Raw genomic sequence first — 25256 nt, forward strand, 5'->3', positions numbered from 1 at the left:
GGCACAGAGGGGGGACCAAAACTACCCTTTGGTGTCGATGTTTCCTTCCCCACAAACGCTCAGCAGTTTTTGGGATATTTACATTCACCCAGACAGGTTCTACCAGTTTGCAAATCTTTCTAGCACATATATGAGTTGGAACATGAGCCATTGTAAGCATTGTGGTGACATAAGCATCGGGTAGCATCCATCTTTGTTGTGCATTATCTATCCAACAACCTTCATCGTCTAAACTTGCTAAAACCTCAGCCCATCTCTTAAGCTCTTCTGGAGTGGCATCAGCCTGAATGTCTATTATACAATTGTTAGTGACTTCTCTCGTTATATACATTTCAGAATACAAATTAGTGGCAGTCTGTTTGGCTATCCTGTCAGCAAAAGCGTTTCCTCTCCGCACATCGTCTCTTACTTACTTGTGTGCTGCGCGCTTCAGTATTGCCAGTTTGTTTCTTTCTTTATTTATAATTCGCACCAGACCCAGAGGTAGCAGGGCGCAGCAGTATGAATATGCAAGGCTTACAGAGTTACAGAAATGTGCAGTTTACATAGTTACAGATTTGTACAGATAGCAAGGAAAACATTTATGTACATAAACCCAGAATAATTTACAAGCTTACCAGTAACATTGCAAGGCAATTGAACTTTGTTCAGCTAAAGTTCTAAAAATAAAGTTCAGGTTATATACAGTACAGTTGGCAGGGGCTGTGGTGCTAGATATCTTAGTCAGAGGTCGACAAGGAAACTAGAAGTTGTTGGAGTTGATATATTTAATGTAGTTCCTTCTGAAGTGTAGGTAAGGTTGGTCTACTCTCAAGTTATGTGGCAAGGAATTCCACAGTTTAGCGGCTTTCACAGGAAAGCTGTTGCCACCAATCTTGGACAATTTGAATCTTGGTATTACGAGGCAGTTGAAATTGGCAGCTCTTGTCTGTCTGATGGATGTTTTTCTCTTTATGTGATCCATAAGGTAACAAGGGGCAGCATTGTTAAGAGCTTTATGGGTCAAGGAAATCATTTTTAACTGAATTTTGTTGTCAGTGGAGAGCCATTTGTGTTGGCGTCTAATGGAGGAGATATGTACTCTTTTGTTTATGTGGAGGGCAGCTCTTAAGGCGTTGTTTTGAAGAATTTGAAGCTTTTGAATAATGGCTTTGTTTGCACCGCTGTAGAGGGCACTGCAGTAATCGAGTCTGGAAAGTATTAGGGCTCTAGCCAGGATCATGCAGCTGTCATTAGATAGGAAGGGCTTGCCAGCTCTTATCAGCTTACAGGTATAAGCAGTTGTCGATGCCAGGGAATTAACTTGTTGGTGAAAGACATGGTGGAATCAAGGTAAAAACCAAGAGTTTTTTTACTTCCTTAGATACCTTGATATTTCCATCTATACTGAAAGAAGACTATTCCTGGCCTAGTTTATTGATATTAGAGTGGGTGCCCAGGATAATCAACTCTGTCTTATCACCATTCAGGCATAGACCGTGTGATGCCATCCATGCCTGAATGATAAGATACACCCTATTCACCAGCTCCCCGTCCTTGCTGTGATCCCCAGAAAGCGGGAGGAGAATCTGTGTATCATCTGCATAGTTAGTGTAGGTGATACCCAGATGGTCCAAATCATCGAACAAGGGTCTGGTGAAGATGTTGTTTAGAGTGGGGGGAGACGCATGAACCTGAGGGACACGCCAAGTGATAGGTGTAGGGTCTGCTGCTGCCGAGGGGGAAAACACTCTCATAGTTCTCTCGCTCAGTAAAGATTCTATCCATCTGATAGCCTCAGTGGAGAAGTGAGCTGCTGAATCCAAATGTCTGCAGATGACCTTATGGTCCACGAGATCGAATGCCACCGAGAGATCAAGTAAGAGGAGGAGAGCTGTCTTTCCTTTATCTCTCAGCTCATCAATTTGGGTCTTTAAATCAATAAGGGCTGTTTCAGTCCCATGTAGTGGACGGAAGCCTGATTGTCTAGCTCCTAGTTGAGTAGGAAGTGTAAGTGCCGAGAGTAGCCAAGCTATCAAAGTGCCATGTTGTATCTTAGTTCCATGTGAGGACAAGAAACCTCTTTCTGCCCATAGTCTACGGAAGTTGTGAAGCATCCCAAAGGCATACGGACTGTCTGTAAATATATTCACAGTAAGCCCTTTGGAAATTTCACAGGCTCGAATTAATGCAATAATCTCTGCGGCCTGTGTGGAATTATGCAGAATTCTTTTGGTTTCCACAATAGTGCTTAATGTAGTGATGGCATAAGCAGCAGTGGATGTACCATCCAGAAGTTTGAAGCAAGAGCCATCGCAAAACAGCTCCCGTTGTGGATTTTTTAATGGTGTATCATTTAAGTTAATTCTGCCTTTAGTTTCTTGCTCTGTGGTATAGAGGCAGTCATGTGACATCTTGTCACTGCAAGCAATTTCTTGCGGAAGAAGCAATAGTCCGGCTGGATTTAATGTGCAACATCTCTTCATTCGGATATGCGGTGCAAATAGAATCAACTCGTATCTTGTTAATCGTGCTGAATTGAGATGTTGCGTTTGCATTCTGTTTAATAGAATGTCTACAGAGTGAGGTACCATCACAGTTAGGGGGTGGCCCAGAACCATACCCTCACTTTGTTTTACAGATGCAGCGGCAGCAGCAACAGCTCTCAAACATCTCAGCAAAGCGCTTGCAAGAGGGACAAGCGTTGAGGAAAAATAACTGCACAGTCTATTCTTCCCTCCATGCTCCTGCGTCAACACAGCCAAAGCGCATCCATCACATTCATGCACATACAACACCAAGGCCTTTTCATAATTTGGTGTGCCCAGAACCAGTGCTGAACACAACTCAGCCTTCAGCAGATCAAAAGCTTTCTGACAATCCAAGTTCCAGGGTAAAGGCAAAGAAATGCTCTTCTTTGTCAATGGCAACATTGGTTTTATAATTAATGAGAAATTAGGGATACACTGTATACAGTACAAAGCCATGCCTATCAAAGCTATAACTTCCTTCTGTGTATTTGGGACAGACATACTAGAGATGCTTTGTGTCCTTTCAGGGGTCAGTCTTCTTTCCTCCTTCGACAGGAGGTAGCCTAAATAGGTGACCTCCTGTTGACAATATTGAAACTTTTTTAGTGAAGCCTTATGCCCATGTTCTCCTAGATGAGAAGGAGCAACACAGTGCCTTCCTTGCAAGCAACTTCAGAATCCGCAGCTAAAAGTAGATCGCCCACATGCTCTAACAACGTGCATGTAGAAGGTAACACAAGTGTATCAAGATTTTTCCTTCAATGCTCTGCTATAGCTGCTTGGACTCTCAGTTTACCCTTGTGGCACACGAGTAAATGTAGACGAGCGTCCGCCTAAGGTGAATGCAAGCAAATATCTACTCTCATCATGTACATGAATACTGAAAAAAAGCATTCTTTAAATCCACAACACTAAAATGAGTAGCTAAAGCTGGAATCACTGTCAATATTGTAGTCACATCAGGGAAAATGGGAAACTGTGGGCCAACAACCTTGTTGATGCCGAGCAAGTCAATAAAACTAAAAGGAATCACAGTATCCCCTTTCTTAGACATAGGCAAAATCTGACTATTACACACACTCCCTGCAATTTCCTCAATCACACCAATGTGTACAAGATCAGAGACAATACTCTTCAAAGCCTGCTCACCTTCAACCAAAATCTTTTATATTGCGGAATAAGTGGTAGTTTAACATCTGGTTTCAACACAATTTTAACTGGTTCAATTTGCAAAATGCCAACATCATTGTCATTAACTGCCCATAGACATGTCGGAACCTTATCCAATTCAGATGGTAAAGGTCTAGACAAAAACTGTGAGACAGAGTTTGTTGAGGCAAAATCGTTAAATGCACTCCATCCGGAGAACAGTAAATTACGGAATTCAATTCTTTCAACAAATTTACACCACAGTCTGTCATCAAAAGAAATAGACACGGATCAGTAAATGGCCCCAGTGCAATAGGTACCGACTGAGAGACCGGTCTAACCACTGGAGTACCAGAAAACCCTACAGAAATGTTGTTCTGCCCTGACAGAGGAATATCCGGAACCCGTGAATGATCTATGGAACACTTCTGTGCTCCTGTATCTATCAAAAATAGATGCTTCCTATTCCCCACCTGCATCTCAACGTAGGGCCCTTTCTGATCGACGGGAATAGGTACTGGTTCCAGACTCTGCTTTGGGGTGTCCTAACAGAACAGTAGGTCATAAAATGTGAGCTCCTCAGAGAAATAAACAGTCAACGGATTATCAAAAAATGTTCCTACTATTGACACCATGTTGCTGAATATCCTGTGAAGATGACTTGGTTCTGAGTGAACTGACTTCTGCCAGGACCCCCTATCCCAGGACAGCCCCTGGATCATCTACCCATGGCACCATATGTGCTATTTGACCTCTGCTGAAGGATAAGGCATTGTGCTCGCCAATGGCCTTCCTGTCCACAATATAGACATCTTTCATGTGCACAGGACCGAGTTGCTCATTACTCTGTGGTGTAAATTGACCTCTAAACTGTGTATTCCCACCTCTGGCCCCTCTAACAATCGGTTTCAGTAGTACTTTAGTTTTCAAGTCTCCCTTCTTCTTTTCTATATTGACTCTATTTTCATAATACTGAGCCACGTGCAATACTTCGAACTGTGATTTAGCTTGCCAGGCGCTTTCAGAAGTCATCATTTGTGATTGGATATTAGGCAATAATCCACGCACATATTTGTCTACAAACAGCCCTCTTCCTGACTCAGTACTTAGTCATGACCGTAAAATCTGAAAAAAACTTGTTCGAATCGATTAAAAAATTCGGTAGCACCCTCAGATTTCCCCTGGTTGCAAGCTGTAAGCTTGTCCCAAACTATTCTTTTCTCTGTCTGGCAGTGAGCTTGTCCCAAACTATTCTTTTCTCTGTCTGGCAGTGTCAATATCACCCGTTGTGGTTTCTCACCAGCCTTCCTTTCTCCATCTAGGTCGTACCAAGTTAACCCATGTATCACCTATCCCTGCCTGATCATCTACAGTTCTAATCTGTTTCCATAAATCAGCAGGTAGGATCACAGGGAACATCAAATCTATTTCACCCAGTGTGAAAACTGATGAATGCAAGACAGATTCAATTTCTTTATAAAATCCTGTTGGATTCTTCCTAATATCTGGAATTGTTTGTCTAATGGTATTCACTTCCTGTCCAGAAAATGGTACATGCACAAACTGAGACAGTGTGCTTCAATAGTAGTGGCTGGTGTGCCTGCCACGACATCTGTTGGAATTTCTACTTTGGGAACAAATGTCGGAGGAACCTCCCTGATCGGCACTTGTAAAGTAGGAAATTCTGAACATTTATTAAGCAATAAAGCTAATTCTTGAGACAAAGTAGTCAAAGCAGTATCGGGTGAAAATGCTCTCTTATAAATGCCCATCAAATCTGCGGGACAACAAACCTTTCTCTTCATAAATTCATCTTGTAGATACTCTACCATCACCTGTAACACTTTCCTTTGCATAGCCGAAGCATATGGACGAAACGTGTCATGCACTTCAATGGGAGAAATTGAAACATCCGAAATCCATCTAAGAGCGTCTCTTGTGCAAATGCGCATTTCTTCACTCACTGGTTTCAATGAAGGAAGAAACTGCTTCTGCCCATATGAGGCTTCCAATCTATTACTATCCAATTCATTTTTCTGTAACCGATCTACCTCCCTTTTAAACTCAAATACCTTCTCAACATGCTCATGTAGTTTCTCTGCAGTGTCTCTTGAGTGGGAACATTCAAATCCTGCAACCCCTGTGGGACATTCATGTCTGTCAAATCACTCAAAATATCAGCTAAATGCATTCCCATCCCCTCTATCAAAATAGCCTGTTCAGGAACACTTTCTTAAACAGAAATCGCAACTAAAACAGCTGATTCTTCACCTTCTTCTATATATTTCTTAGCCCATGCATACAATTCTCTTTTTCTAGCTTTGGATACTGTGTTACGAGTCATTATTCTTGAATCAGCTGCAAGGAGAGCAGAACAACTTGGAAAAGGAAATTCAGGCAAATCCTGTTCAATAGGTAGTGGAGACACTACCGCTGGCGGTGGAGATGGAATTAAGGGAACGGTAACTATCGGTAAGGGTGGAGGTGCAGAAGGGGGGACAACAACAGGAAGAGGAGCAACGCCTGGAAGAGGAGCAACAATGGGAAGAACAGGAATAACAACGGGAGGAGGTGCAACAGCGGGAAGAGGTAAAACAGGGAGAGTCACAAAGGGAGGTGGTGCAGTAGCAACAGTCCTACACATTTAAAAGCTTATCGATTAGTTTGAGGCATGAAAGTCCTGAGACGGATATATTTTCTGTACCTCAAGTTGAAAAGCCCTATCCATGCTTCTGATGGATTCTGACTGTTTCTGTTGGTCATACAATGTCGACATGCGTGTTTCTCTTTACTCTTAAGTTGCTGCATAGCTTCCATTCTCCAATTCCTAATTACATCAAATGCTGCAGGACTAGCCTTTTTATTTAACAATATAGACTCTAAATACTCTATACGGGCAATTTCAAAACTACCATGAACTGGCCACTGAAATTCGGAAGCATGTCTAGTTTGTCTGTGCCGAATATCGTTGAATACTATACTACCAAGGCCGTACTTACAGTACATAGTACACGCCAGCGACCCCTCCGGTAGCGCCGGTCGGCCATATTCCAAAGATTGTCCGTCCCTGCAGAATAAACCCCTGAAACAGGCAGACAGGCATATCAGATCACTGTAACGCTCACCTGATTCCCGTAGAGGCACCGGTCTTGACTGGGCGTATACCGTATCTTCAAAGGTGATGTGTAACACACGGCTGGCTCTTTGGGCTGGACCTCTGGGCACTGTATGACTGACTCAAAAGGTAAGATGTCTGCAGATAGAAAATATGGGATTAAGGAACTGGGTTATTGAATGTCTCTCTCTTCTTCCCTTTCTCTTCTCCTGTAGAACCCCAAAGGTCAACGCTCTCACCTTAGGTAAGTGAAGGCCGTGCTCTCCATCTGCCTCGGGGCAGGGTGCTGTAACCAGTTTCTTCACTGGATAAGGGGAGCAGGCCTCTTGACTTCAGAGGACTGCTGTCCGTCGTTTACTGCACGAACGGTAAGTTTCAAGTAATTCTAATGTCTTTAAAGTCTTTAGTAATGATGTTTCTTGTTTTGCAAGGTTCCGGCGATGGCGGATGACGGGCTGAAGTGAGTTGAAGATGGAGCCCGTGTGATGAATAGAAGCGCTTGGAAGCACGTAAGTAAGCGCTTGTTGCCTGCTTCACGATGCGCTCTAACTGTCTTTTTATTTTGCAGGTACAAGTTCGGAGCGGCTGCAGGGTGCCGGAATACCCACTGGGTTAGATGTGGAAAGGAGTAATGGCACGTGAGTATTAAAGTTCCCCAATGTCTTTAAACGCACCTTGTTTTGTCTTTCAGATGCGGGATGCAGCGCCGAAGGCCTCCGGAGCGTGCGAAGAGTTGGTAAGCTTTTGTCTTTCAGATGCCGGAATGCAGTGTGAAGACCTCCGGAGCGCACGAAGAGTAGGTAAGCCTTTGTCTTTCAGATGCCGGAATGCAGCGCGAGGCGTTGGTGACAGCCGATGGACCAGGTAAGTGAAGAGCTGTCACTGAAGACCGTAATGCTAACCTGTTCTTTCTTGTCTTTATAGGTGTTGCTGAAGACTGGATTCAGGATGGTAAGCCTTTTTCCTTAGGCCCAGGATCAGATGCAGAAGACACGATGAGCGTTTTGCTGCAGAGGATGCAGAATAACGCAAAGCAAGATTCATCCATCGGGTGTGGTTTAAATAGCCTCCTGTAGTGCTTAGGTGTCTCCTTCCACAGCCACGCCTAGGTAAGAAAAGAGTTCCTGCTTTCCAGAAGAGTTCCAGTGTTCTGAATCTAGGGAGTGGCTCCTGCCCCACCCAACAGGAAAAGTAGTTCCAAACAGAAGAGGATCAGAGGCTCAACTGGCAGGCAAGTAAGCAGCATGGTCTGCTGCAGGTAAGTCCACCCAAGCATTATGAGCCCGGCGCTTCCAGCGCTGGGACTGGGCATATTTATGAGCCTGGTGCCACTGGCGCCAGGACTGGGTCCAAAAGGTCCCAATTGGGACTGGTTGGCACTCGGAACCTGGGTTATGGATCTGCTTCCAAGGGAGTTGGGAAAACCCTGACCTTTTGGAAGCAGAGATCATGACAATCACTGGTGTTATCTGATGTCGTTTGCACTTGCAAGTGCAAAACTGTAACCAATATCCGTATTCTTACGAATCGGGGCACGACTTACTTGATTTCAAAACAAAGGATGTCCGATCGGATTACAAAGGAGCGACGTGGCTGGCGATTCCGGCAAAAAAAACCCACTTCGATATGGGGACCCTCGTCAAGATGTCCTCTCGAACTGCTTGCTCACCGTTCAGGGATCAGATTGTGCAGTACTATTGAGGTGTTGCATCTCATACAAAAAGGGGCCCCTTTCTCACGCTCCGATCCCGGTCCGTTCGCTGTGTCCTTGATTAACGAAGTGACATCAATCTTGAGGGTCCCTATTCGATCAGCAAGGAATATCGAGGCTTAGTACCACCAAAAAATTAATCCGCCAGTCACAAAGCCAAAGTTATGAATATAACTTTATTCTTTACAGATTCAAATATCAAAGCAGATAGCTATCTGGCTCCCAAGCGCCTCACAGTGTGTACCAGCAGACACTGTGAGGGGAGTGACTGCTGGTCATCACAAAGCATGCAGTATTTATACACAGTCCTGGTCATAGCCCTGCCCTTCTCCAAACTAATAAGTTACAAATTTGGGCGTGTGTCCAGTTCACATAACAAATATAACAGTATTAGTATACACTTTTGACATGTTGTCCTATTCTTGAAGATTCAATGGTGATGTTGGTTCTCCAGCTTAGGTTGATCCTAGTTTCAAGAAAATAATTCAATAGTTTATTGCTAAGGCACATAGTTTTAGTTTGTTAACCATTCAGTTCTGATGTTTGTATACGGCCGATGTTATTGATGAAGACAACACTTTAAATTGAGGTTCACTGTGGATTCAAGGTTCCTTAAAGATACTGGCACACTTTGTTGTATTTTTTTGTTTCTTGAGCTTTAGGATAAGTCCTGGTCCAAGAAATGCACAAAGGATTTCTTCCACAACTCACAGCATTAGTTACTTTGCACTGTATGTCACTGTTTGAGGGAGAATGAGTATGTAGACATTGATAACACTTTGAATGAGAGTTCATTCTGACTACAAGGTCTCTTTGCACAGAACAAATAGCCTGCTCTTGGCAGCTCTAGTGTTGACATAGGCTCAAAGGTCAGTCTGCTCTAGCAGCTGAAAACATGGTTAATTATTTCTGAACGGAGAGCAAGGTGTCAGAGTCAAAATGGCAGATGTTTTCCAAAATGGCAGTGAAAGTCAATTCTGTCTAGATCTAATTAAGCATAGGTTTTTAATACAAATGCAAAATGGCTTAGGCCAATGTTTATAATCAGGCAGTATCTATGCGAATATGGTTTAACAGTCTGTGGTAGCCCTCATGATAATATTGAGGCAGTTTAAGAGTTCCGAGTGATCTAATTTTTTATAGTTAATGGAACCGATGGATTTGGCCGGATTCTCATTTTTCAAGTGCATGTGGGAGCTGAATGGTCCATTCGATAGAAAGGTGGTCAGACCAGATGCTAGGAAGTGTCTGGCTTTCAAGAATGGTACATTTATTGGTACAGATCCAGCCGAGGACGTGATTTTTGTAATTGGTGGGGGGTGTTATTTTTGACCGTGTATTGAATATTGTTAAGGTCCTTTTCAAGTTGGATGGCCTCTTTGTCGGACTTATTGCCTTTCCACCTGTTAAAGTCCCCTAAAAGAAATGTGGCCCTGTTGGTAGCCACAAGGCTTTCTGGGGCCAGTGCCCACACTACATCTAACGCTCCCTTCCAAAATACCTTCCTTCTCAAGCCCTTTGCTCAGCTACCACCAACTCTCTAAGAGTTAGACCATTATCCTGGCAGAAAGTGGGGGTAGATCTCTCTCCTCTGCAGGTGCCTGACTCTGGAATAGCCTCCCTGCCCCTCTCAAACTTGAGCCAGACCACCTGAAGTTCCAGAAGCAGCTCAAAACGTTCCTCTTGTCCTCTGCTTTCTCTCTCCCCCTCGCTCCCCTGCTGACCTACCTGTCCGCTGTACCAACGGGTTGCTTGGCTACCTGCAGAGTCTCACTAGGTACCAAACTCTTTCTTGATCAGTCACCCTTGCACTGCCTCCAGGCCTGCGAGGCACTTAGGGGCTGGAACTGTAACCCTACCATCCCTTGTTCTTCTTGCACTACAAAGAGCTGCATTGCCCTGACTGCCTTAACTCAGAGCATTGCTGCTCTCTTTTGCCCTCCCCTCTCACTTGCACTCCACCCTTTCCCACTTGAACTTCTCATTCTCGCACTTGCACCATCTGAATGACACAAGGCCTAGTAAGACCATTTGTCTTGTCCTCCCTCTGTCGTCCCTTCCTTGTCTTGTATTACTTTGTGAGTGCGTTATTACCGATAGTACATTAGACCTGTCAAACTCTTGTAACAATTGTGTGCGCTCAGCAACTACCAACTAAGAAGTGACCTTTTGAAAGTATTGTGAAGTATACCTATGTGTGTTGGTTTATTGTGATAAGTATTTAACAGTGACTGTTGTGTAAATATAATAAATTAATATTTTAATATAAAAGTAGGTGTAAGTGTTTCTTTGATGTGCATTACTAACTGGGTTCAGTGTACTTACCCACAGCTCACACCTTCCTCTTAAGATAAGCCTGACTGCTCTGCCACTCTACCAAGGTCTCAGAGTAGTACAGACCGATATTAAGAGTTGGGCATCTACAAACCACTGGCATAGCTTACTAAAGTCTTACCTCCAAGTGGGACTTTAGGAAACTCCCCTAACCGTGGGTCTAAAAGAAACATATTGGGGGAACATGTACAGTGGAAATGGCTGAAGGATGTGGGAAGTCATGACCAGCTTAACTCAACCTCTGTCGTTGATGTCCCCTAAAATGCTATGTACCCCATAATGCTATGTACCCCATAATGCTATTTTGTATGTCATTGTGAAATCTTATGTATGTGCTCATGGGCTTTGCAACGGTAGTTAAGCTGGTCATGACATCCAACATACGCTAAATTTCGTTTTGTAGCGTTAAATGTGGTCAACTTCACTGCACTTTAGTTAAAGTTTTTTCAGTGTATATATACACACACCCATACATGCCCTCAAAGCTCAGTTCCATTCAATTGTCCACGCTGCACAGAGTCTAAAAGGAATGGTAGACATGCTACAATGATGTATAATAATGTATAACACAGGTAACAACAAGTCATGGTATAACAATCATATGCAGGATATGAGGGAGGGTAATAGTGGCTCTACGGGAGAAGTCCATTCACCAGGAAAGGTGTTAACAAAGGTAATTAATGTTTCTGTGATACTACCCTTACCTGACAATCCCTCTGTCTTTATGTGATATTGCCACCTCAGTCTCATACTACCCGAGTACTTTAAGAAAAGGCAGGAGAAAACACTGTTATTCACGATGACACATCTGTTCCCCCCCTTTCTGGCAATAACATTCCCTTGTCTTCAGTTGAATACTGCATACCCTAATAATCCCGGTTCCTTTGTTAACAAACCTTTTGTTCATTATTCAGCCGATTTTCTCCTGATGTCTGCAACTCGCTACATTTCCCAGAATCCCCTTCATTCACTCTGTCCTTCAAATACTGCGAAGAAGCAACAAAGAGGAATAAGGATTACCTATAGGAATCCCTGTGACATTAACTCCTATGTACGACTGCCATATTGTCCCGCTAATGAGGTCAGGCATTCCCTTCCAACCACTCACACCTGAATCCAGTCAAGTATAAGGCGTGGCAGGAAGGCACATTTTGAGCGAGTTGGGGATGCTGGAAGGTGCACAAAGCCAGAGGAAGACCAGAAGAGCTGCAGAGACCCTGGGAGACCTGGAGGAGCAGAACACTACCCTGACACTGGCCCTGTGAGTCTAGGAGAGACAGCACTGTACAGAGGGAGCTGTAACTCCAGAAGGCAAGTCCTGGGGCAGCTGGGGTTACCTGGCAGTATAAATAGCAGGACTCCTCCCCTGGCCAGTCAGGCGAACCCTGGTCCCTGAGGGGCAGCAGGGGAGACCCTGACCCCAGCAGAATATCTGCAGCTCCCAATGCCAAAAGAGGTTTTTGGGAGCTGAGAAGTGGGCACAAAATCCTGGCAGTGTATTCTGGGAATGTAAGTGCCAAAACCTTTTTTGGAAAACTGAGGTGTGAGGAGACTGGAGCCCGAAGGAGGGAAGTCTTCTTTGTAAACCTTCGAGGGGTCCAAGGCCCAGCAGAGGGCGACCACTTGTTAACTTTTGGAGGAGGGTTCAAGCACGGAAGAGAGAGGTCCTTAGTGAACCTAAGAGGGGTCTGAGACCCCAGTGAACATTTGTGAAAGAAACTGGCACCAGAGCTAGAGTGATTCGGTACCACGTGGGCGCTCATTCAAAGGTCTCTAGCTGGTGCCTCCTCTCTCGAACCAGGTGAAACCACAAATCCTAAGATGCCTTAGGAGAGGCCTGTATAAGGTGTCAAGGTGGTCATACGAAGGTCAAACCAAACCCCTTGTACAGTCGAAAGTCTTTGACATGTTGTGGAGGCAGACGTGAACCCGACAAAAGCATGTGGCACAGACATTTTAGATTATATGGTGCTCTAATTGCATGAAGCAGTAAAATGCAAGAGTGGCATGAGAATATAAATAAGAAAACACTGTGAATGTATAACTTAACTATGGAGATTTTAGGACAGTTTTTTTGAAGTCCAAGTAAGGGCTTAGTATAAACCATTCAACTGAAACAGTACAAGACTCAACTCTTAGTATAAGACTGTACCACCTGAGTATATAGTAGCGTAAACAGAGCAGACAGGCTTATTTTAGGAGGGAGAGAGGGCTGTAGAATCCGTACAAAGAAATTGTAGTACACATGGACCAAAGAAACACTGAAACACTATGTATTGTGAAAAATAAATGGTTTATTTAAATACAAGTGTAGAGAGAATTCTCAAAAATGTGCTAATTCCCTCTACCTTAGAGACCCCCAGCAACTTTGCTGCATTTTGAGGACTTGATTTTTTTACCTGGAGAGAGGGGGGCCCTTTTTTCCCCCAGTCTCTCATGTATTTTGATATGTTTTTTACTGTTGCGTTTCCTTTGGTCATGGAGTCTAACCAACTCCATTGGCATCATCTTTTACAATTGTGTCACAAAGCACCTTCAATGTAGTGGCACAGGTAAGTCTTTCAGATTTCCCAAGGTTTAAATAACTTCTCTGGGAGCAACCAGTCAAAACGTACACCTCTATGTGCCAAAACCACACAGTTAAAACTAAAAAATGGAAGACGTGCAAAGCCCCACCACAGAAACAATGTACAACTCTTTTAGGTACTAGCAAGATTACAAGCAAGAATAAGTGCGGATGTGCTGACCGATAATTGGGTGTTCAATTGATCGAGTTTGTATGCTTACAGTGGATCAATGTTCTTAGAGCTGGTTTAGATCATTGAGTATCAAGCTATAACTTCCAGGTCTGATCTATCAACTCCTTGATGAGATTCCAAAAAGGCTTCTATCCTAACCCGAGCATACCAATGTTTTCAAACAGTCTTTGAGCATATAGTTATAAACAAATTCAGCATGGTACCTGTCCGGATGCTGGGAACAAATAGGGTTCCTTCCTCCTTTTTCAGACGAAGGCGATAGTCTTCATACTCTGCTGCTTTTACTTCAAGAAAATCCCGGGCCGTCTGATCTATGATGAACAAGCCGTCATCATCCTCCTTACCATGGACAAGGTGGTCTTCTTCCCGCTGCAGAATTTTAAAACACTTCATTTTAGTAATTTTGTTTTAACAAGCGCAGATGTAAAAGGGTTACTTAAAAATCTTTAGTGATTGGGTACATAGGTCTTGTTTCCATAATACTCATCCATACGATAAAAGGCACAAAACAACCACAGTAGGGGGCAGGAAGTATATCACTGCGGATAACATGCTAACGAATGATGCCCTCAAAAACCTACATGGAACATGTTTGCGTTACCTCTGGCAGGGCTGGCACAGGCAGTCATTATACAGAGGTTCATAAATTGAGTGCCATTAAACTATGTGACAATAGCAATAATACTTATCACACCACTTCGAAGCATGGGAAATTGGTATGTGCTTTTTAGACTACATTTCCTGGGCCACCTCTTAAAGAGACCACCCAGGAAACACCATCACTTCCTGCCCCCACCAGACACCCTGGAGCCAGAGGCGGGCTTCACTCGTGAATCCCACCAAAGACAAAACGGACAAAGGTGCGCAGAGTAAATCTCAAAAAGGACTTTTTCAAGGGTGCTTTACTGCAGCTGCGAACGCAGCCCGCATTAAAGACACACCACAGTAGTAAAAAGGAAACCACTGCCACCAGCCTTTCATCGAGGAAAGAGTAACATACAAATGTTACATGAGAAGCTAGACAAAGGGGATACTATGTAACCCATCCAGCACCCTATTGTAACACAGTGTGTGCTAGGTCTAGAAATTCAAAAGTGTAAGTGAAGACAATTTCACTTTACTGCTCTTGGAAACAGTAGTTATCCAAGAGAAAGGTATTTAAACTTTGGGGAAATCTGGAAAACGTCCCTGTAGCACTACACTGAAGGTGCTGTGTGCTACAATGTAAAAAGATGCCTATGGAGTTTGTCAGACTCCAAAAACCAAAAGAAACAGTAAAAATCACATTAAAATACATGAGAGAGTGTGAAAAAGAGTCTCACTCTCTCCAGGTAAAAATGAAAATGTCCTAGAGTCCAGCAAAAGAGATGGGGGTCTCTGAAGTAGAGAGGAATTAGCACATTTCTGAGAATTCTCCCTAACAAGGAGCAATTGTATTGAAGCTTGACCGAAAGTGCAGACACACCGTCTTTTGTTATCAACCAAGAACTATGGAAGGTTGACAAGTAGTTTGAGGAGGGACAAATTCTGTTTAACAACAAGACTGTTCAAGTGCCAAGTGAAAGACTTGTGGAGTGAAAAGAACGTTGTGTTGCGTTTGGAGCAGATTGTGGCTATTGAAAGGAACTTTCTTAATATGAACTTTGGTCTGGAAAATCCTCAATTAATCCTGGGCAAGGGGATCCGACCCTGGTTACAAGGATACATGTTTGCAAAGTTTATGTTTGAATTGAACTGTTATATTTGGCCATATGATACCTGTATGATTAATTGTATGTATAAGTGCGAGGGACAGACACCATTTTAGAGTGTTTTCCTTCAGTCTTAGTAGGACAGGTAGGAAAATCCTTGTTAAGTTATGGAAAGTGAGCCGTTTAACCCACCTTTATTATTTAATCAAATAGCTACTTGTGGAATACCACTTGTCCGCCTCGCATTTCTGACCCTCACGGTAAGTGAAGTTAAAAGGATTTACTTACCTTAAAAGTCAGGCAATGGTTCAAAACATAGCAAATAGCCAGGGGATCCATCCACTGATGTCAATGGAAACAGTCAATGAAGAGCGTTCCCCAATACACCCACTATATATGTGTGACAGATGGCCAAGTGCTGGTTAACTCTGCTGCCTTATGTGTATGTTTATTTCTCTGACCAGCATTTACCATGCATGTTTCCGAAATCTGGCAGGTCCCTAGTGCATGCCCATGAAGCATTTTGAATTCCTTTGCTCTAACTATATCGGAACCATCTCTCACGTCTGTTATTTACAACATACAACATGTTAAGTCCCTCTCATGATACCGTTATACACAATTCATACCGCCAATTAAAACCCTTCCACTTTTAAATGGCTCAACTTGTGTGTTGTGAAACTAACTTCAAGCCATTCTTGCTCAAACCCAGGTATCTCCTAAACAGCTGAACCACTTATCAGGATTTACGGTATGCTCACATCTCTCCTTATTAACACTAATTGACACATGCCAGAACTATCTTATTTTCACATGGGTGATTCATCATTTGCAGTACTATTGGTCTAACCTGTAATTATAGAGGAGTCTCCATCTATCTTAATATGGGATGTTCCCACACATACTCTCACCTACCTTCTGAAACATTAATCAGACTATGGTGCTCATTCTACATATGTTTTTCCCGCAATGTTTCTGTTCAATCATTTGACCCGCATCACCATAACTACTGAATCATGCTACGGATCTTTTCTTTTTTATTTTGTGATGAAATGTGATACTTATGTTCACAATGTTTCTCTCCTACCGTGTTGTTTTATATTCTGTTTCACAATTTTACAATTTATGTCATTGTATTATGTTTTTTTTTTTCTTTGTTATCTTTTTTAACTGTTCAGCATCCGTGCCGGCTCATTCTATTCAACACCAGTTGATTGCATATATGTTTCTGAATACTATAAAGACTTTATTTTTCACACCTCAAGACCTGATGTGATGGACATTATTCTTCCATAGTATATTTGGATTGAAGAGATTTACACTATCCAGGACTTGCACGTTATAGTTGCCTTCATTATTGTCAATCATACGGTAATAATAATTGCATATGTAGGTCGCTTTGGATAAAAGTACTATATAAATGTATTATTATATTGAACCACAGAACATGCTGGGAACATGGTTGGTTTACTGCCCCTAATCCTCAGGCAGACTACTGCCTGGTGGTACAAGCATGTTAAAACAGTATTCATCATGGTTGGCTCAATGTTGAAATCTGAAAATATTCACAATATAAAAACAAACCTTTCAAATATAAGAGATTTGGTGCAAGCAAACTCATACCTGAGGAAAGGCACAAACACCAATTGAGAAAATATAGAATACAGAAGGTTTCCCTAATCTGAACCTCTCAGAAATATTTAATTTGGTGAGGTAGGTCGTTTTATCTTGAAGACTTCTACTGTAAATCAACTTATCCTAGGACAACTACTAGATTAAGAATGAGCAACTGACATTGCACGAATAGCAGCGCCTCAAGGCATGCTGCATGACCACGCAGGAAGGTTTGGCATGTTTTTACTGAATTTATATGACTGATCGTGGTGTATCCGGTGGGAAGGTTAATCTTCTAGATTTGGATAAGTGTGGGAAGGTCACCTGGAAGATGCCATTATAAACATCTAAACTATGATACAGGATAAAGTGATGGTGGTTAGCTAGGACACTCTGCCCAGCGATGACTATACCCAGTAGCCTAGATTGCAAACATTTTGCTGTAATGCATTGTATTTGATACAAATTATAGTATTAATGAAGTACCGTGTTTTCTCTGAATTGTAGCCAATTCTCATTACTATTAATCAACATTTTTCTTGTAATGTGATGGTTTTCAACTAATGTTAACGAAGGGCTCTGAAAATAAACAATTTAAATTGAAACACCATTTTCTTGTATGTTTACAAAAGGAGGAAGTGGTATTTCAACAAAGGCCTCTTAAATAAGCATATTTAATTAGTACTAAAGGATTAGGTTTATTTTATCTTCCAAAATATGGATTTGAGGAGGATCTCCACTTTCATTTAATCTCTGTAGAGAATGTGTAATATAATGCTACTTTCCAAATATGTTTTTTCCTTGAAAATATACTCTCAGAAACAATAGGTCTGTTCTGACTGTAAGCAAAAACACAACTCTGCTGATCAGCGTTTATCCTTTTCAATATTTTCTTTACCGTTTCACCCTCCTCCTCTGGTCCTTGCTGGGGGCTTACAGCCGATTCATCTTCTGGCGCGGGAGCAACAGCCGTTTCCTCTTCCTCCCCTTCATCATTCCCCTCGCCTGACCCATCTTTGTTCCTTTTTTTGACGTCTGCTTCTACATTTTCTGGCTCAGGTTCAAAATTAAAAGTGAAAAAATTATACGCTTCTTCGTTGGCCGAAATTCCAGCCTGAACCTAGAGTGAAAGTGTAGCATTATTAACTTTGTGAAAAGAAAAGTCAATGTGGCAGTAGAGCAGGCACCCTCAAAGGGATAAACTTAAATAACAAAAAACATTGCCTAGGACGTATGGGTTACAAAAGTAAAAAGTCAGGTTGGAACCACTAACGTTTCTAAAAGGAAAATAATAAAATACTACAGATCAAGCACAATAGTTTTTGGTAAATAAAATCCCTTCACAGTACACAACTAGTAATTTCACATTTGTAGGATACCCACCCAAATGCATCTTAAGCTAATAAAGAACGAAAGAAGTGCTTTGATTATGATCCACAATTGGCTTATGTTTGGTTTACCATGTGCAATTCAAGCAAGAAAAGAGTTCAGTTTTTAATTGTTACCCTTGAGCTAGGGCTAAGACAATTTATTTTATCCGGGTCCATCAAACGCTGCTCTATTACCACTTGTTACTGTGCATATTACAGAGATGTTTAATGGAGATGGAAATAGGCTACGGATAAGAAACACAGCATAGCACTATATTATGGAATATTATAGGCAGTGTGAGTGGTCACAAATGAGCAAAAGATGCAACTGTGAGAGAACGTGTTGGGGGGATTTTAATTTCTGTGCCAATTCCCTTTAACCTGCGAGATCCCCAGCTCTTTTGCTGGACTCGAGGCCTTTTAATGTTTACTCCTGAGTGAGTGGGACTTTTTCCCCCACTCCCTCATGTGTAGGTATCTGCTTTTTGCATGGTGACACAAAGCACGTTTTGTGCAGTGCCACTGAGACGTCCCGTGGACTTCTCTTAATTTTTAAATACATTTTCTTGGGTGAACTACTGTTCCCAAGAATAGTAAGATGACTTTTGTCTTACTTACTTTTTCATTTGTGGGTCCAGCACACACCACCCTATGTGGAGTGCTGGGGGGTTACATAGTAACTCCTTATCCCACTTCTCATGTAACATTCTGTTACACTAACTAACTTGAATGGCTAGTGGCAATGGTTTCTTTTTTATTACCTTTGTGCCATGTATCTGCAGGCTGATTTCTCAGCTGCAGTACATCACCCAAGGGTAACCATTTCACCAAAAGGCAGGAAGTGAGGGAGGGTCCCGAAACTTCCCTGTCCTTTGTCTAAAGGTGTGCCTGAGTGAAACCAGTTCTCATTGTCCAGCTGGCGGTCGGCAGGACAGCCAACCTGCTGGGTGATTGACAGCCTAGTGCTGTGAATGAATAGGAACTTGCTTAAAAGGCAAGGTTTTTGGGCCTAGAGGCAGAGCCAACCACTGGAGGACAACATCTGATGAAGATGTGAAGAGGCGCCAGCAGCAACCTCCTGGACCGCCAAGTGCCCGGTGAGGCCCTGCAGCTGTGCTGACCGTGTTTTCATTTCAATTGGGAAGATCCGCAAGGGACAACTTCCTCCCTTGGTCTGATGGGACCAACTAGCCTCGAGACAAGCTTCATTTTGGCGCAATCCCCAACTTGCTGTGACTTTCAAAGGCTGCAGTATCCCAATGCCAGTATACACCTGACCATCATTGAGTGCATTGTCTTCGGAAGTGCTAATCAGGTCAAAACCACATGGGCATCCATAGGGCCCTACAGAAGAAGGAAATCGTCATCCAGAGTCCCCTCAACAAAGTCCAGGGCCTAGGGATCAAGTAACTTCCATCCAGAGTTGTTCATTCTTCTTTGGTGCTGAGAAAAAAGCACCAAAACCACAAAAGGCTGCTGAATCAAGGAGACTCCATTGCTGCCGAGTCCCTCTCTCTCGAGTGCTGTCGCAGGAGCCCGCCAAACATCCTCCCTTTCATCACCATGACCAAGGACCAGGACCAGGAAGGCATCCAGCTGGACCCAATTCTTCAGTTCTCAGGGTATATCTACCTTTTGCCAATTGTGGTGCTTCCTAGCTTGGGGAGTACTATTTTAAACCCTTTTGAGTTGACTTAAAATCACCTGCACTGGCCTCCCAGCTTGTGCTTCTTCAAAGTGGCTCCTCTTGAGCTTCTGTGATTTTCTACTGAACTACTATTTTAAAACATTTTCTAAGAAGAGAGCCTCAGAACTTTGAACTGGCTCATTGACTTTGGCTATCCTTGCTCCCTAAATGACCCCTTCTGAACCTATTGGCTATGGCAGTGCTTCTTCCCTTTCAGGTTTTAATTGTTGAACACTGTTATTGATGGGATAAAAGACTGCCTACATCCCTCTGGGGGAATACAACTGTTTTACTACTTACAAAGTATTTATTTTAAAATTTGTTTATTAAAATTATTAGTGACAAAAGAGCCAGTGGTATGCAATAGTCAACAAAATCACAGCGATATACAGCTTATGAGTGTACATTTGACCATTTGCGATGGTGTAAAACAAACGAAAAATAACATACAAAAAAAACCAAAATGAAATTGTTCTCCAGGCATGTTAACTAGGCTCTAGCACTGGATAAGTTGGTTTCAGTAAGTACAACGAGAGTGGTGTAGTACCCTGGGTGCTCTAGGGTGATAATCTGAGTGAAATTAACAGTGGGTGGAGTCAGATTCAGGAGGAGGGAGGCAGGAGGATCGCATAGAACATTCCCATTTATACATACTAAGCATTTTCAGTTGTTGGGGGGTGGGGGGCGTTCACAGTGGCTTCTCGTCGGACGGATGAAACATTGAAGACAAGCAATTTCCAAGATTCTTAAGTATCTGTAGGAGCTTCCCCTAAACAATATAGTGATCTAGCCCCGGCTCTGGTCTCACCTTTGCACCAAATTTCAAATTCACGATACCATTGTTTATATTGTGAGCCACCTGCATATTTCCAGGACATGGCAATGCGTCGTTTAGCAAGGATGCAAGCTAAATCCATAAATCTAATGATATGTTTGTATTTGCCCTTCCTGGGATATGCGCCAAGGAGACATTCCAACGGGTCATAGTTATATCTAACAACACCCGCAGCCCTACAAGCTTGTTCAATTTGTGACCAAAAACATTGCACTTTTACACGTTTCCAAAACATGTGAATTAGATCTGCATTGTCTTGGCTAGACCAGGGGCAAGTCGAGTGCCTGTGTTTGTTGAATTTAGCAACCCTGTAGGAGGTCATATATGATGCGATGGAATACATTTAGTTGGATTAGTTTAAAACAAGCATTCTGATACTTATTTTTAGGGAAACTAAGCACTCGTTCCTACTCCTGTTCCATGATCACAGTTCCCACATCTGACTCCCATCACGTCTTCAGCTGTGGATTTAGGGGGCTTGACCGGCCCAGCAAACAGCCATACAATCTAGTCACTGGCCTCCAGCCATCCTCTAAAGCATACATTAGTGGCAGTAACCTATCTTCTTCCAGCTCTTCAGGCCACTCACACCATTTATGTCTTGCCACCCCCATCACTTTCATAAATTTCAGAGATTGCCCTTTGTAGGCTTGTCCTCTGGGCCAGGCAGTTTAGTTAGCTAAACCTACCACTTTTGCACAAGTCTCCCCAGGTGGAGGTACCCCACTCCTCTCAGCGCTTGCATCTCTAAGATCATCCCTGTTTTTACACACATCGGCCACAATCGGAACGTTGGGTGAGTAGGGACAATGCATCCGGAGCAGACACGGTACATGTACATGGTACATGTGCATGGTAGACATGTACAACAAAGTGATGTCAGCATCCCTCGACACTGAAAATTAGAAGGAGCAAACCCCGGAAACATGGGAATACCTGGTTTCCGCCTCATCTAAAAGCACTCAGACAAGAGAAACAGTGAAGTGAAAAAATGTGGAGATTAGGCCCCTCAGAGTCTAACAAGAATAACTTGAGTAAATTAGCCTCCCACTATAAAAAATAAATTGTCCTAGCCAAACAAACCTCTTAAAACCTCTGAATCCCTCAAGCTAAGTCCAACACCAAAGAGCTGTTTGCAATCCTGAAAGAAGTGGAATCTCCCATTCAAACCCCAGACTCCTGCCTAAAGGATAAAAACTGGTGCACAAGTATACAAGACGTTCTGGCCAATAAAATTATTACACTCCAGTCCAAGATCAACAACAAAAAAACTCTCTCCTTACTACTTCTAAGTCAAATAACACCATTTCACCGGTGCCCCAAATCAAGTCAGGTCAAATCAGCCCGACTCCACACCTCTCGCCTATTCCCCACTTTAACTTCCTTAAAGTATCTACCAAGGAAGTTGAAAAAGTTATCTTGACTCTTAAACCCTCTAACTGCCATGGTGACCTATGCCCAGCACAACTCATAAAAGACGCAGCTCGTGAACTCTCCCCCTTCATTACCAAACTTATAAATGCCTCCTTCACCTCAGGCACTATACCCAACAACTTGAAACAATCTTGGGTCCTCCCACTCCTCAAAAAACAAAATCTAGATCCCTCCATCCCAACTAATTACCGCCCCATCACCACAGTGCCCTCCTACTCAAAATCCTCGACAAAAGTGCCTACCTACAAATCCAACACCATCTTGAACATAACCACCTTCTAGAAGTCCGCCAGTCAGGTTTCAGACCCCAACATGGAACTGAGACTGCGCTCGTAGACCTTAAGGCACAAATAGGCGCGCTGAGAGATGAGGGCAAGACTGCACTACTGCTGCTCCTTGATCTCTCAGCAGCATTCGACCTGGTTGACCATGGGATCCTTTGCAACCATTTAGAGTCTGTAGCCCACTTCCTAAGAGGCAGTTGACTGGATTCAGTCCTCCCTCAACAACAGAGCAATGCAACTCTTCTCCCCTCACATTTTCACAAAGCCCCTCTTCGATGATCTTGATGGCCTGGGTATCACCTACACTAATTATGCTGATGATACACGGATCCTCATCCCGCTGACGGGGGATTATGACGAGGATTTGGCCTTTTTGAATAGAGTGTACCTCATCATCCAGGTATGGAGGGCCTCACACGGTCTATGCCTGAATGATGACAAAACAGAACTCCTTATATTAGGCACTACTTCTAATCTCAACAAATTAAGCCAAGACTACTCCTCGCTCAAAATCGACAATAACATCATTACTGTGGCCAAGGAGGTTAAAACTCTGGATTTTCATCTAGACTCCTCATTAACCTTCAAAAAACAGGTAAATGCTTTGATTCTGCTACCTCATATACCTGCAAATTAATCAGAGCAGCTAAACCATTCCTCTCCCCTACCAACTGCATTACCCTAGCCAGAACCCTAATCTTGTCTAAACTGGACTATTGTAATGCGCTTTACGTAGGCAGTAACAAATACATTATGAACAAGGTTCAAATTCTGCAAAATAATGCCTTAAGAGCAGCCCTAAGTCTCCCGAAGAAAGCCCATATTTCAGACATCAGAAGATCTGTCAATTGGCTTTCTACGAAAGACAAGAATTTCCTTAAATCAGCCTCACTGACTCACAAATGTCACCAACAATCTGCCCCTCAATACCTCGTAGCGAGATTTACTAGACAAGCATCTGGCCGCCCCTCAAGAAAGGCCAACTCCAACCTTCTACTGGTTCCTAGATTTAAACGTTCTATGACAGGGGGGGTAGCTTTCCTGTCAAAGCAGCACAACACTGGAACTCCCTTCCTCCATCCTTAAGGGAATACCTCCCTTACCCACAATTCAGATCTAACCTCATCCACTGGATTAAGGAGCATGACAAATAACCGTTATCTTTGGTATCTCCTATGCTTCGACTCATACTTGCCGATATAACATGCAATTATAAATTTTGTATGTATGTAAATATGTAACTTTGCACAATGGTCTAATGTTGTAGTGCCCAGCACTGTAACCATAGCTGTACTCTGCTTGCTGTTCCCTATGTAACTTAAGCTATACAATCCTCTTGTTGCCTTTGCGCCCTGTTACCTCCGGGTTAGGCGTGCATTACAAATAATAAAGAAAACAAACAAAGCTTCAGTGTCCTGGATCAAATCCTCCCACACAGGGCCACCAGCAGTGGCCAGGAGTTCAAGCAATGGTCAGGAAGCCACAGCATGTCGTTAAGGTGGGCCAGGGCCATTAAGCGTCCGAATAGCAGCGTTTCAGAGGTAACGTCATCAGACAACCACTTCGACACAAAGCTTAGTTGGGCTGCCAGGTAATACAATTTCAGCCTTGGTAGCTGCGCCTCGTTTCGGGCTGGGTCCCATAGGTACCCCCTAAGCAACATTTCCAGGTGGTGGAAAAAGGAGGCTTTAATATATTAACGAACATTTGTAAAATAATAGAGAAACCTAGGAGATAATTGCTCTTCTACTCATGAGTGAAAGCGGTAATTGGGACAAAAACGACATGGATTTTTTCAGCCCACCCCATCACCCTAAGAGTGTTAAGGGTATGCATGCCCTCTGGCGTATGTGTGACCTGGATACCTAAATATTTAAAGGAGCAGATCTCCCACAGGAGCACCAAGTTGGGTAGAGTAGCCTCATTCCTCCCACGAAGGCCGGCTAAGAGGAAAAGGCAGGACTTCCTCCTGTTGAAAGAGTTCCCAGAAAGTGTTGCAAAGTTATCCAATACATCCAGAATCATTGGTAAGTTGTGTTGAGGTTCACACAAATAGAGCAAGACATCATCCGCATATAGCGACACTAGATGCCTAGAACCCCCCCCAATCATAGGCATCTAGTGTCCCTCTTTCCCGCGAGCCGTGGCGACCACCCGAGCCCGAAGGCGTACGAGCGGTGTCTCTCGACTGGTGCCGACCGACCCCACTCGGAGGCGCGGTCGGACCGGTGCCCTGCGATTCAAGAATCGCTAACATTTGCTTCCCAAAGGAAGCCCATTCCTCTGGTGTCACTTGCATGGTGGGATAAGCGACCGCCGATGGGCAGAGTCCTCGGAAGGGGATGGGGAAGGCGACCGATGCCGGCGCTTCCTGGAATGCCTCGAAGAGGCGGAGGAGTGGCGAGACCGACCCCTGGAAGGAGACCCACTGGACTTTCGACAATGACGCGGGGAGTCGCCTCTCGAGTCATCCGTCGAAAGCCCCGTAGACCTCGACTTCCGGGGCTTAGACACCCGACCTACCGACAGCTTCTTCTTGCTGTCACTTCATGTTCCCGCATGGCCTTTGCCGTGAGCGACTGGCAGTCGACACAGTCGTCCGTATCGTGGGCCTCCCCGAGGCACCAGAGGCAGGCGTTGTGCGAGTCCGTGACCGACATCTTCGACCCACAGTCCCCGCTTTTCTTGAAGCCCGGACGCGGGGTTGAAGACGAAGTAGACATTGCCACGAACAGGTCTTCACAAAAACCGAACAGGTTCCAA

At 43.5% G+C, this 25256-nt stretch overlaps 1 protein-coding gene across 2 annotated transcripts in view; it reads right to left on the reverse strand.

The window, feature by feature from the left end:
* Window positions 1-25256, reverse strand: part of CC2D2A (coiled-coil and C2 domain containing 2A) — a 1164962-nt gene that overhangs the window by 911924 nt on the left and 227782 nt on the right. For both annotated transcript variants that reach the window (XM_069631936.1, XM_069631935.1), the window contains exons 7-8: window positions 17782-18003; window positions 13782-13947 (exon numbers count right to left, since the gene is read on the reverse strand). In XM_069631936.1, coding sequence (XP_069488037.1) covers window positions 13782-13947; window positions 17782-18003 — 388 coding nt within the window. The remainder of the gene's footprint in view (window positions 1-13781; window positions 13948-17781; window positions 18004-25256) is intronic.

Source organism: Ambystoma mexicanum, chromosome 6q (genome assembly GCF_040938575.1).
Source record: "Ambystoma mexicanum isolate Mex_15411 chromosome 6q, UKY_AmexF1_1, whole genome shotgun sequence".
In the NCBI taxonomy this organism is placed as follows: Eukaryota; Metazoa; Chordata; class Amphibia; order Caudata; family Ambystomatidae; genus Ambystoma; species Ambystoma mexicanum.